The 13,603-nt window shown below is 42.4% G+C and overlaps 1 protein-coding gene across 19 annotated transcripts in view; it reads right to left on the reverse strand.

Annotated features, from left to right (window-relative positions):
• Positions 1-1,529: 1,529 nt before the first annotated feature.
• The window catches only part of PRKCQ (protein kinase C theta), a 152,719-nt gene continuing 140,645 nt past the window's right edge, over positions 1,530-13,603 (reverse strand). For all 19 annotated transcript variants that reach the window (XM_081556666.1, XM_081556656.1, XM_081556662.1 and 16 more), the window contains 2 exons: positions 5,370-5,498; positions 1,530-2,751 (listed from right to left, as the gene is read on the reverse strand). In XM_081556666.1, coding sequence (XP_081412792.1) covers positions 2,596-2,751; positions 5,370-5,498 — 285 coding nt within the window. In that variant the 3' untranslated portion in view covers positions 1,530-2,595. The remainder of the gene's footprint in view (positions 2,752-5,369; positions 5,499-13,603) is intronic.

The following is a 13,603-nucleotide window of genomic DNA, read 5'->3' on the forward strand; positions in this document are numbered from 1 at the left end:
GTAGATGCAGAAAGAGGCCTCTCTGGAGCTTCCTTTAGCTGACTCAAAGCAGACACTTCAGAGAAGTGACAACCACCATAGATTCCTTCTTTGGTGTGTGTCTGATTCCAGGAGTGAGACTAAGAGCAAACCTACCTCTGCAAACTCTCTTGTCTCCTGAAATCTATTTGCTCTTTCCATTGGAGACTTTTCCTTTTCCTCCCTTTCCTCTGGTAAGTTAGCTATTTAAGCCCCAAATCATAACCACTGCTTTGAGTGCCTCATCACAGAGCTCTCCCACATGTACGCACATTACACGCATAGATAAAAGTATGCTTCTTTTGCTCATTGGGCTTTTGTCAACTTAATTCACAGGCCCTTGGGCACAGAACATAAGAGGGTAGAGGAAAAGTTATTCCCACCCTACGGTTTACATATTGTACATGCGAATTAAAATGTAGACAGAGACTTAAGATGGGAACACTGGTTCATAGACTATTAAATAATCCAGGCACGATTAGCAGGGGAGAAAGGAGAGATAAGTATGTATTTGGAGAGACTGCAGAGGCAGATTCAAAAGGATTTTGTAGGAGGGAGAGAGGGAGTGAGGTTAGAAAGGGAGAGCAGATAGTTGACAAGAACTCTGTGGCCCTGAGCCTGGATGACCAGGTCCATGATGGTGCTGTTATTAGAATTAGGAAGTAAGAGAAAGATCTTAAAACAGGACGTGTTAATGGAACCTGCGTGAAGCCTGGCAGAGAGCCTAAACTGGAGATGAGGATTGAGATGATTTGCACTGAGGATCCTTAAAGGCATGGGGTAGGAGAAAACTACGTTAAAAAAAAATGTGAGGAGGGGAGGGGCCTCAGAGGTGATCTGGGGAAGAAGGAAGGAGTGAGGCCAGCTGGGGGTGGGGGGTTAATCAAAGGTGGAGGTGGTGAAAGAGGAAAGGTCAGGATGTCCGTGGGGCTGGAGATCAAACAGAGCATCTTCCTTTGTATAAAAAATGGCAGAGAGGTAGATAAGGATCTAGAACATTCCGTAAGAACCGGAAAGAAGGCTGTCATAGGAGGAAGCAGTGTCAGGGGAGAGGGTGGGAGGCAGAGCTGAATTCGGGGGTTGGAGATCATTCCTTCAAAGAATCTTATTGGGAAGAGCATTCCAGGTGCTGAGAACAGGAAGTGCAAAGGCCCTGAGGCAGAACTACATCTAGCGTGATGAGGAGACCACTATGACTCAAGTCATTGGAGCAAAGTTGAGAGTGTGAGACTAAAGACCTGATCCCACAGGTCCTTTGAAGCCTCTGTTGGGAATTCTGAATAAAGTATGTTGGAAAGTGAGTGGAAAAAAAAGAAATCTTGTAGGAAAGAGAAAGAGAAATATAATACCAATAACTTCAGGGTTATCTGAGCCTCTCTCCTGGTTGGGGATTTTGAATGATTCTCAAAATTTAAAACATCACCTCAATGCTACCTATATTTTGATGATAACCCAAACAGAACCAAGTTGGGAGTGGGGGGGAGGATGAGTAGGGAATTAAACTATGAAGAGGCATCTTTCTTTCTTTTATTCCATTTTTATGCATCCATCTCTTTGTCATGAAGTCACAACATTTTATCAAAATATACAAACAGCACAGATACTTTAAACATGTATAGCTAGAATTCTTTTTAAATAAGATCACTGTGAATAGCATGCATGGGTGTTCATTTATCCTGAAAGATGTCTCTCTCAAGAGTCTTATGAGTCATCAAAACATCCGTAATGGTATCAGAAAGGAATGGGATTTCTTTTCTCTAGAAGAATTACACATTTCATTTTTTTTCTCCTGTTCTAATGTGAGGATGATAATGAGAAACTGCCACTGATACTGAAATCAACTGAGAATGGATGGGTGGAAAAGTTTTATTGGCAGGAGTAAAACGATTCTATGATCAAATCTTTATTGGATTCTAATTTCTACATTGACAAGGTAACGAGAGTAGGGGTCGAGTCAACCTTCCATATCAATGACCCCAACATTCCCCACCTTCCTTTCTCCCATGCATTTCCTCACTAATCAGAATGAATGGATTTGTAAATCTCGAGTTATAAGCTATGTTTATTATGAAGAGTTCCCGTAAGAACCTATTCAGGGCTTCCCCCACCCTTTCCCCCTTATACTTGCACAGGTATGAACAGAATGAAATGGGTTAGTGGTGACTTGTCTGTGGCTGAATGGAATCCAGTGCTACGCCAGGCAACGTGCCGTCTTCGGTCTTGAGAGGTTCGGACTATGCTCCTTGAGTCAACACATAGGTCATGCACCAGGAGTTGGTGCCCAGGTGAAGAGTCATAACTCAGAGCAGAGTTCAGTTTTCAGATCTTTCGCAGTATGGAGAACCATCTTCAAGTAAATAGCTACAGTGAGTAAGGAGCTAACTTCAAGACTGGCCATGGTCATCAGTGAAGCAGAGCTAGTTTCTGCTACAGACACAAAGTTGCTGAGGAGCTCCAAGGGGCTCAGCCTGTATGGTTGAGTGTTTCTTTTCTTTTCCAAGTTGAAAAGGAACCCAAGGAGTGTCCGCTTGAACGAGTTCACAGAGGGAAGAGGACAAATCCTCTGGAGAGGTGAGGTCAGGATATCAGCTTCTCCATCCCTGGATTCATGAAGGAAAAGTTCCGGAACATGTTCTGGTCCATGCTGTTGATCAGTGCCCTGTCTGCGAATGACAGCCGGGGCTTCTCATTCAGGAATTCCTTGTCGAAATTGCTGCAGTCGTATGGCGATTTCTAGATCAAAGTTTAAGTGGTGGGGAGAAAAAGAGAAGAAGATCAGCCACTGAATTCATTATCTCTGTTTTCACCATCAGGGCAATAACTTGCATGTGAAAAAGCTGGCATCTAAACTAAGTAAACTAAAGTAACACTTGTAGGTGATCATATGGGAGTTTTATTGACCGTCTCTCAGATCCTGGATCATCACTGTTATCAACAGTATAATAAATACATATAGAGGGATTCTATGACTTGCACATTCAAATAAGTTTACGTGAAGCAGGCTTGGCAACCTTTGGGAAAATGGTCAGACCCAATCTGACCTCTGATCTGTTAGTCTACAGGGGACCATGGGTGGAGGAGTGGTGGGAGGTGGGGGTTGGGGTTGGGAGGGGAGGAGCTTTGCAGATTATACATCCCTATTCTGTCAACATCCTTCACTACTGTTCATTCCCTATCCAGAGTCATCTTATTTTTAAGTCATTTTATTTAATTTTTTATTAAAAATTTTTATTGCTGTATAACTGATTTACAATGTTAGTTTCAAGTGTACAGCAAAATGAATCAGTTATATATATATATATTAATACATAAAATTACTCTTTTTTTAGATTCCTCATAAGGACCTACTGTATAGCACAGGGAACTCTACTCTTTAATGGCCTGAATGGGAAAAGAATCCCATGCTAATTTTATTATTAAATATCCTGGGCTGTCTTCCATAGACAAGACAGATTAGGGTGACCTCCCTTCATGCCACCTGATGCATTGGTGCCCATGACCAAAAACAGACCTATTCATAAATACTGTTCAGTATGGTGTACACTTCTAGTTTCTAAGATTAAGAGCAACCATTATGCAATGTCACCCTTATACGAGCATGACTAAGAGTCAGCCCTTCCCAAAGAGGCGCCCAGAGCTGCTGAGGCCAATGGTTCTTTGGCCTATGCCTACAAACAGTTGCTTAGACCACAGGTCAGGGAAATAAATGTCCCACAAGGAAAGAGTAGATCAAAGGTCTGATTTTTTTGTGCAGAAAATATCAAGTCTATCATAGTCCATCACGGAAGTCGAGACAAATGACATCGCCCTGATGAGCTGAAACAAGGCAGAAATTACTATCTCTAAATTATTAACCCGTGTATTAGAAATGGTGCTGTTACAAATAAGAAGACTGCTATGGGTCAGCCCTGTAGGACCCTCAGAACATCCCCAGAGCTTAAGAAAATGTTGAGAATAACTAACTCTTCCTGGCCCGGGGACACTCTTCCCCAACTGGCCATCCACCACCACAAGTAACAACAGAAGACATTTTCTACAGTGAATGCACTGCTTTGAAATCCACAAGCCTATGCCACCTCTGTGCAAAGATGGCTCATATCCACCCAGGTCATTGCCATCTTATTTTCAGAATCACCAGGAATGGGGGTAGAGCTGGCAAATCCACCACTTTGCTTTACTCTTAAAAAAATTGTGATATATATGTCTATCCCAATCTCCCAGTCTACCCTACTCTCCCTACCCCCTTGGAATCTATATGTTTGCTCTCTACAAATACATGGGTCTGTGTTTCTGCTTGCAAATAGGTTCATCTGTACATTGTTGTAGATTCCACATATTTGCATTAATATACGATGTTTGTTTTTCTGGCTTCACTCTGTATGACAGTCTCTAGTTCCATCCATGTCTCTGCAAATGACACAGTTTCGCTTCTTTTTATGGCTGAGTAATATTCCATTGTATATATGTACTATTAGGGAGTTTGTGTTTAACAGGGACTGAGTTTCAGTTTAGGAAGGTGCAAAACTCAGGAGGGTGGATGATGGTGAGGGTTGCACAACCTTGTGAATGTCCTTAGTGCCACTGAACAGTGAAATGTGGTTAAAATAGTATGTTTTATGTTATGTGACTTTTACCATGATAAAAAAAATTTTTTTAATTGTGGTAAAATGTACATAACATGAAAGTGACCATTCTAACCCTTTTTAAGTATACAATTCAGGTGCATTCATGTGTTCAGTCACCATGACTACCATCTACCTCCAGAACATTTTTTATCTCAACTCTGCCTCATTTTACAGTGACCCAGGAAGTTCTGCCCTTGCTCAGGGAGGTTGGTGACTCTTGCCAGTGGAATTTAGAGACCTGTCTTTTTCTAAGCACCAGCTTACTTCTTATATGAAAAAACATCTACCAATTACCATTAGGGTATGTAGTTACATGACCAGATGACACATGTCAGAGAAAATTTCATAAATATCATAGAACGCATGGCTCCAAAATTCCTGTTAAAGGAGGCAGGGTTTATGCTCAGGTTTGGGTCACACAAACTTGACCCTGAAAGCCTAATGCATCTGTGCAAAGCTCCACATCACATCTGAGGGTCACCCCTCCACACACATATTCAGTCTAAGGCCTGTATACTCAGTGATCCATTCTTCATGCAGCTACATTTGCTGACACAGCAAATGAGTAACATCTCCCTCCCCAGCCCCATAGCCTGATTATGGTTAAAAAAGACTTTCTTCCAAGAACAGCACCCCAGAGGGTGGGTGAGGAGTCAGGGTCCAGGCAGCCTGAGTGTGATGTGAGGACGGTGCTGGCAGGACCTCAGGGTCCCAGGGGCCCCTTACCACTTTAGGCCTGAATGGCGGGTCGATCTCCTTCCTTTCCAGCTCTTCCCAGTTGATCTCCCGAAACAAGGGGTGCTGACGGATGTCTCCCCTCACCCCCAGCCGCTTCTCAGGTTCTCTTACGAAGAGCTGAAAGGGAGCAGAAGGGGAGAAGTTACTTCTTCTTTTTTTTTTTTTTTTTTACAATTCAATGGTTTTTAATATGTTCAGAGTGCAACCACCACCACAATCTAATTTTAGAACATTTTCATTACCCCAGAATGAAAGAAAGAGAAGTTACTTCTAATGGGATGAACCAGGCTCCTCAGGTGCAGGGAGCCAGGACCGCATGACTTGACTCCACTAGGAGAGGAGTTTGGCTCTTGCCACCTGATTTCAGAGCCTGCTTTTTCTACAACTGTCTTAAACTATCGACTCAAGTCAAACTAGTGGCAACAGGTCTACTGAATATTCCAGAGTCTGAGCTTTGCTCTAGAAATGCTATTTTTTGAATTATCTAGACCTCGATTGAAATCAGCTTGGCCCTGTGTTATTCATGAGGCCACCAGCAAGTTACAGATGCTCTGAGTCAGAATCCTCATCAGTAAGGTGAGTGAATCCTCCTTACAGGACTGTTTTGTGAGTTACAACAACAACAACAACAACAACAACAACAACACACACACACACGAAGGTATGCGCTATTTTCTGGTCTGCAAAACACACCAGCAGAGAGTAAGTGACCAGCGTGTTTGTTGTCTGGTTGACTGCCATCAACCGAGTTTGATTTCTTACAAAGCTGCTTTCTTAGGGTCACAGTTGAGTTCTAAGGAAAAGCTTAGCCTCGTGCTGTTATAATTAAATGCTTCAGGGAATCGGGTTAGAAGTATAATAGCTGCCTGAGGCCAAGTGTGCACACACTAGTTTTCTGTTCATTTCCCCCAGTAACATGGGGCATTTGTTCCAAGAGGATCATGAGAAAGAGTTTTCTGAACCTAGCAGATGTACCTGTGAAATGTAAAAAAAAAAAAAAAAAAAAAAAATTTAGACAATAAAAGGAATAATGAGAAGGTAATATGATCTCCAGCTTCAGGACTCAAAATCCTTTCTAGTTTTGCACAGATGAGTAAATTATCATCTTTTCTGCCCTGCAGCTGATCATCCCCACCCTGGTCCTGAAGATGCCCGTTGACCTTGTGGGAGGTCATTGTCTCTGCCACAGGGGAGGCTGCACCAAAGGAATAAATGTTTACAGAGAAAGACTTGATTTTGTCCATAAAAGCTGCCATAAGTGTGGTTTACATTTGTAGGAAAAAGGACATCTCTTACATAAATGGCCAGGATGCAGCTGGAGTTTGTTTAAATGTATTTGACTGTCTAGGCAAGAAAGCAGTGCTAAGACGCTGCAGATGTCCCCCTCCCCTCCACCCCCAGGCTTAGCATCTGCCACTGGAATCTCCCCTCCAACCTCAGTCCCTCCTCAGACGGCTCTTTCTACTAAAGGGAGAGGTATTTCTGTTTGGGATCATTAGTTTTTCATCATTTTCCAAACAAACGGACAGGACACCCTGGATGAATAAACGAGGAAGAAAGGGGCATGTCTCTGACCACCGTCAACTGGACAGCCATGTCCCAGCTGTAATTCTTTACACCTTAAAAAAGACATTTCACACAATTTTTAAAGTTTACTTTTCACTTAGTTATTACAAAACATTGGCTGTATTCCCCATGTTGTGTAATACATCCTTCTAGCCCATCTTGCACCTAAGAGTTTGTGCCTCCCCTCCCCCACCCCATGTTACCCCTCCCTCCTCCCTGCTGGTAACCACTAGCTCTCTGTATCTGTGAGTCTGCTGCTTTTTTGCTATATTTACTAGTTTGCTGTACTTTTAAGATTCCACATATAAGTGATATAGTATTTACCTTTCTGTGAAAGTGTTAGTCTCTCAGACCTGTCTAACCCTTTGCGACAAGGTCTGACTTATTTTCACTTAGCATAATGCCCTCTAAGTCCATTCATGTTGTTACAAATGGCAAAACTTCATTTTTCCATATGGTTAAACAGTTTTATATTGTGTGTATGTATGTGTGCATGTATATGTATGTATTACATTGTGTGTGTATGTATATATGTGCACACATACATACATATATATATATACATATATAAAACATCTTCTTTATTCATTTGTCATTGATGAAGTCCCAGGTTGCTGCTTCCGTGTCTTTGCTATTATAAATATTCTTAGTTTTTTGAGGAACCTCCATGCTGTTTTCCATAATGGCTGCACCAGTTTACATTCCCACCAACAGTGTCGGAGAGTTTCCTCTTTACTTCCTCGCCAACGTTTTTGTTGTCTTTTTGCAATAGACATTCTGACAGGTGTGAGGTGATATCTCATTGTGGTTTTGATTTGTGTTTCCTTGATGTTTAGTGATGTTGAGCATCTTTTCATGTGCCTCTTGACCATCCTCATTTCTTCTTTGGAAAAGGTCTTCTTCCCATTCTTAAATTGGGTTATTTTTCTTTTGATGCTGAATTGTGTGAGTTGTTTACATATGCTGGCTATCAATCCCTCATTGATCAGACCGTCTGCAAGCATTTCCTCCCAACCAGTAGTCTGTCTTTTCGTTCTGTCAGTGGCTCCCTTTTCCAGCTGTGATTCTTGCTGGGGCACAGCCTCTCCTGATGTGCATTTGTTCAGTGAGCTACATGCATCCACGCCCTTGCAGGACTACAGAGGATAGAGGCCAGTGCAGACACCACTGCCGTTACAGATGCCAGTGAATACTCTGTCCAACTTTTTCAGAGGACCCATTACTTCTGGGTCTTACAACAGTAGGTGTAACTCCCTAGAGGGAGTTTCTCTCGAAATGATTCATTAGTATACCTTTGGTTTTTACAGAAAAGGGAGCTCAAGGATGTGAAGGCTGTTGGATTAAAATTATAGAGCAAAAGAGACACAGAGATGAAACTAGAGGCCAGTCTTACAAGCAGCACATCGCAAAATGGAAACTAATTTTTATCAGCCCAGTTCCTAGAACCTGGGAGATCTTCCCGCGGAGCAAGAACATGGACATTTTACTTACTCACATGAGAAAGAATAAGCCCAGATTGCTCCACATGGATTTAAAACCTCTTTAAACAACTGGTTCTTTTTCTTCCCCTGCTTTATACTTAATTATCTTTGTTTCTGCTCTATTCACCAAATAATTCACTTTCTACATTCACAGCAAATCTTTTCCCTGCCACTGAAACTCTGCAGATGACTTTTTTTTTTTTTTTTTTAGGGGGGAGGAAGGTATTTGCTAGAATTTAGCTTTAGATTTAGTTTTGTTTTTAAATTTTTATTTTGAAATAATTATAGTGCCTCAGTCTGCTGTAACAAAATGCCCCAGACTGGGAGGCTTAAATAGCAGACGTTTATTCCTCATGGTTCTGAGGGTGGGAAGTCCAGGATCAAGGTGCTGACATGGTCAGTTTCTGGTAAGACCTCTTGTCCTGGCCTGGAGCCAGCTGTCTTCTTGCTATGGGCTCATGTGGCCTTTTCTTGGCGCACGTGTTTGGAGGGAGAGATCTCTTTTCTCTCCCCTCCGTCTTTTTGTAAGGACACTAATCCCACCTTGAGGACCCCACCCTCATGACCTCATCTAAACCTAATTACCCCTCAAAGGCCTCACCTCCGATAACATCACTTTGTGAGTTCAAGGACTTAAACATATGATGACCTGGGAGTATGCAAACATTCAGATCATACATGTAGATTCACAGGAAGTTGAAAAGAGAGTACAGACAGGTCCTGTGCACCTTTTACCTGGTTTCCCCTAGTGCTTCCATCATGACAACAGTACAGGAGACTGACATGGGTACAACGTACGTGTCTTGTCCTGTGTCACTGTGTCACATGTGGAGGTCTGGGTAGCCATGAAGACAAACAGGATACAGAACTGTTGTATCACCACAAAGATCTCCCATGGGGTTCCCCTTGATAGTCACTCCCCTGCCTCCATGATCCCTAACCCCCGGGAACCACTAATCCGATTTACAACTCACAATGTTGTCCTTTCAAGAATGTTACAGACGTGGGCTCATACAGTACGTGACCTATAGAGATTGACTTTTTCTTTTTTCACTTTAATGTCCTTGTGATCCAACTTGTTTGGTGAATCAATAGTTCTGTCCTTTTAATTTCTGAGTAATTAAAAGGTGGAAACTTTAAGTTAGTAAGTAAAAGGCCCATGCCCTTTCTCTAGATAGTTCTCCCAGGTCCTGGGAGCTGAGCTGATAAAGTTAGTTTCCATCTTGCACTTTCCACTGCATCCTTTCTCCTCCAACAGGAAGCAATCATTTCTTCCTCCTCAATCTTCCTCTCCTTGGAAACCACCCCACCCCCAGTGTCTTTCTGTGGACTTACTTCCATCATCTCCACCTGGTCTGGGTTACACCCTCACTGTGCCCTTGCTGGGACGTCTCCTCTGCTGAGCTGGGAGGAGCTGGGTTTGGAGGCACAGGTGTTCAGCTTTATGGAAAAGGTAGCTGCAATGTCAGCTTCAGACCCCCCAAGCTTTTTCCTCACTTTCTTTTTCTGGTGAGTTCTGCCAGTCCAGGCCTTTGGAGTGCAGCCTTCATGCTATGGATTGAACCATGTCCCTTCAAAATCTGTGTATTGAACTCCTAGTGTGAGTGAACTGGGAGTAAGGAGATGCTTAAGGTTAATGAGGTCATGAGGGTGGAGCTGATCTGATAGGCGAGTCCTTATAAGAGGAGGTGTCAGAGCTGTCACGTGAAAATACAGTGACTGCAAGCAGGACGGTTCTCACCAGAAACCCACCCTACCAGGCCCAGACCTTGGATTGCCAAGCCTTCAGAAATGTAAGTAAGTAAATTTCTGTTGTTTAATTCACCCAGTCTACAGTGTTCTGTTACAGCAGCTGGAACCAACTAACATACCTCAATTAAGTCCTTCCAAGAGCCAGAGTGTAAAATAAATGTAACAACTGTCACAGTGCCTGAAGTTGCCATTATGGAAAGCGAAATCATTTACATTCCAATCCTTGTAACTTATTTTTACTGTTGTCATATTTTTTTTAAATTGGTTAATTTTGAAATTAGCTTTCATTTTATAGATGTGTTGTTCAGTCATTAGAAGTGAACTTAATTGGTCATTTGGGGAGTTTTCTAAGTTTACTGCCTGTTTGGATCCATCAGAAAGTGCAAGCTGAGGGTGTACTGGTTCAGATTTTTAAATACCATCAACCTTGGGCTGGGTCTCCTCTCGGGGCCTTGTCAGCAGTTCAGATTCAAGACCTTGATTCCTCAGGGAGAACTCCGCAGCCGCCTCTACGTATGAAACATCCTAGACAAGCTGACAGTCAGATGAGAGGCAGAAGTGTATCACGCCGTTTAAATTTAATTCTGAGTAGTTCTTCATGAGAAAAAAGTAGACTGGTGAAAAAAAGATAGGCCAGATAATCTTCGAAGTTTGGATTTAAAACCACTGATGGCATCTGTTGTTGAAAGATCCTATTCTCATCCCCTTTTCATTATAAGAAGAGCAGAGCTAAAAATTGTTTCCCTAAATGACTTTCTTTTTAGCTAGCTGATACGAGTTGTCAGAAATCAAAACCCTGTTTTGTTCAAAAACACCTGTATTTGCAGTTCTAAGATCTGCTGCCTCTTGGTAACACTTGTGGGTCTTTTTGATCCACACAGTCGCTGGAACAGCTCAGCAAATGTAGGTGCTTATCATGATATGTAATTAGCATGTTGTAGGAGCATGAGTTTAATTATATTTTTTTTTTACAACTTACTCCAATCACACTGTAATGGTATTTTGCATCTTCAAAAGAGGTAAACTTGGACTTAAAGTTTAAATCTTTAATGACAGCTTTCCAGTGCACCGTATGTCTCTGCAATGGACTGGCTGCCCTGGGCGCTCCTGGTTCACGGTTAGTGATTCTTGGAGTCTGTAGCACTGGGTTCTGGTTCTTTTTTTCTTAAGTGATTTTCTTATTTTTATTTATTTTTGGCTGTCCTGGGTCTTCATTGTGTAGACTTTTCTCTAGCTGCAGTGAGAGGGGGTACTCTCTAGCTGTGGTGCGGTGGCTTCTCTTGTTGCTGACCATGGGCTCATGGGCTCAGCAGTTGTGCTGCATAAGCTCAGCTGCTCCGCGGTATGTGGGATCCTCCAAACTGGGAATCGAACCTCCGTCTCCTGCATTGGCAGGTGGATTCTTTACCACTGAGCCACCAGGGAAGTCTGCCAAGGCTTAAGTCTGCTCTATTGCAGGTGAGGTCTGACTCCTGCTTTGATAGTAAATTCTGGAGATCGCTGCTAAGATGATAAGAGCCTGCAGTATCAAGGGTTCTGGGTGAAAAATACACCAATGTCTCCTGTGGACACGGGTCAGGAACGTGGCAGGAGGGCTGGTCTGCATCCATTTGGACAGCCCGTGGACTCTGCTCAGCAGGAGTCTCACCCAGATGGAGTGTTGCTGGATTAAGGTTTCATGCAGAAGTTGGTCTGAGGGATGAATTTAACAGCCTGAACCTCAAGGGCTTCAGTGCAAATTGTCTCCAGTTACAGGCATTTCCAAGACACCTGGTAGAATCCCATACAAAGCCTTGGCTTCATCTTTCGGTTTTTTTTTTTTTGGCCATGTCATGTGGCTTGTGGGATCTTAGTTCCCTGACCAGGGATTGAACCTGGGCTCTCTGCATTGTTAATGCACCGAGTCCTAACTACTGGTCCGCCAGGGAACTTTCAAAGTCTTAGCTTTAAAACCCACCAGATTCAAGGAGCAGGAAGCCCCCAGTCATATAAGAGCAGTTCTTTCTCTTCATAATCTCTCTGTTCTCTCGCTGTGTTCGGTCTGAAGCAGAAACCCAAGAGCTGGAAAGGTAGGAAATGCACACACAGTTGGTACTCTATAACTACACTCTCTTCTCCAGAAGCGAGCAGCTGCCAGCCATGAACCTGGCCAGAGGAAAGGGAGCTGGAATTCTTTGCTTTCGAGTTAAGACTGATGTAATGACTTATATCTGGCCAGAACAGCTTCAATTTCTCAGCAGAGACAGTGTTTTCTGACATAGGAGTGACAAGAACTTTTTCTTTTATCTAAGAATGAGCAGAGAGCCACACATCTTATCCACATCTTCATCCAGGGTAAGGGGAAGATTTTTAATTACGTTTCAGGATCAACGTTATAATTCGACATCTGTACACATCACAGAGCGATCACCACTGAGGTCTAACTACCACCCATCATCATATAGTTGACCCTCCCTCATCTATTTTTGCCCAATACCCTAGCCCTCTTCTCCACTGGTAATCACTAATCTGTTCTTTGTATCCATGAGTTTGTTTTTATTTCATTGTGCTTGTTTTGTGTGTTTTCTTAGATTTCACATGAGTGAAAGCACATGGTACTTGTCTTTCTCTGTCTGACTTATTTCACTAACTAGAATACCCCCTAGATCCATCCATGGTGTTGTAAATGGCAATGTTTCATTTTCATGGCTGAGTAATATTCCATTATACACATCTCACACACACACCATATCTTCACCTGTTCATCCATGGATAAACATTTAGGTTGTTTCCGTATCTTGGCTATTGTAAACAATGCTGCAGTGAACATAGGGGTGCATATATATTTCCCAATAAGTGTTTCCATGTTGTTTGGATGAATAACCAAAAGTGGAAGACCATATGAGTGCATGGCAGTTATATTCCTACCTTTTTGATGAACCTCCATACTGTTTTCCATAGTGTACCTATCGATTTACATTCCCAACAACAGTGCATGAGGTTCCCTTTTCTCCACATCCTCATCAGTATTTATCTCTTGCCTTCTTGACAACAGCCATTCGGACAGGTACGAGATGACAGCTCATTGTAGTTTTGATTTGCGTTTCCCTGGTGAGTGATGTTAAGCATCTTTTCATGTACATATTAGCCACCTGTATGTCTTTGAGAAAACTGTTTATTCAGATCCTCCTTTGCCCATTTAAAAATTGGGTTGTTTGTATGTATTTTGGATATTAATCCCTTATTAGATATATGATTTGCAAGTATCTTCTCCCATTCAAAGTTTTCATTTTGATGATTTAATTTGCTGTGCAGAAGCTTTTTAGTTTGATGTTGTCACGTATTATTTTTTTGCTTTTGTTTCCCTTGCTTATAGAGCCAGATCCCCCAAAACATCGCTAAGACTGATGCTGATGAAGTCTGTTTTCTTCTAGGAATTTTATG

This window comes from Giraffa tippelskirchi, chromosome 13, assembly GCF_054371585.1.
Source record: "Giraffa tippelskirchi isolate mGirTip1 chromosome 13, T2T-mGirTip1v1.2.pri, whole genome shotgun sequence".
NCBI classification, from domain to species: Eukaryota; Metazoa; Chordata; class Mammalia; order Artiodactyla; family Giraffidae; genus Giraffa; species Giraffa tippelskirchi.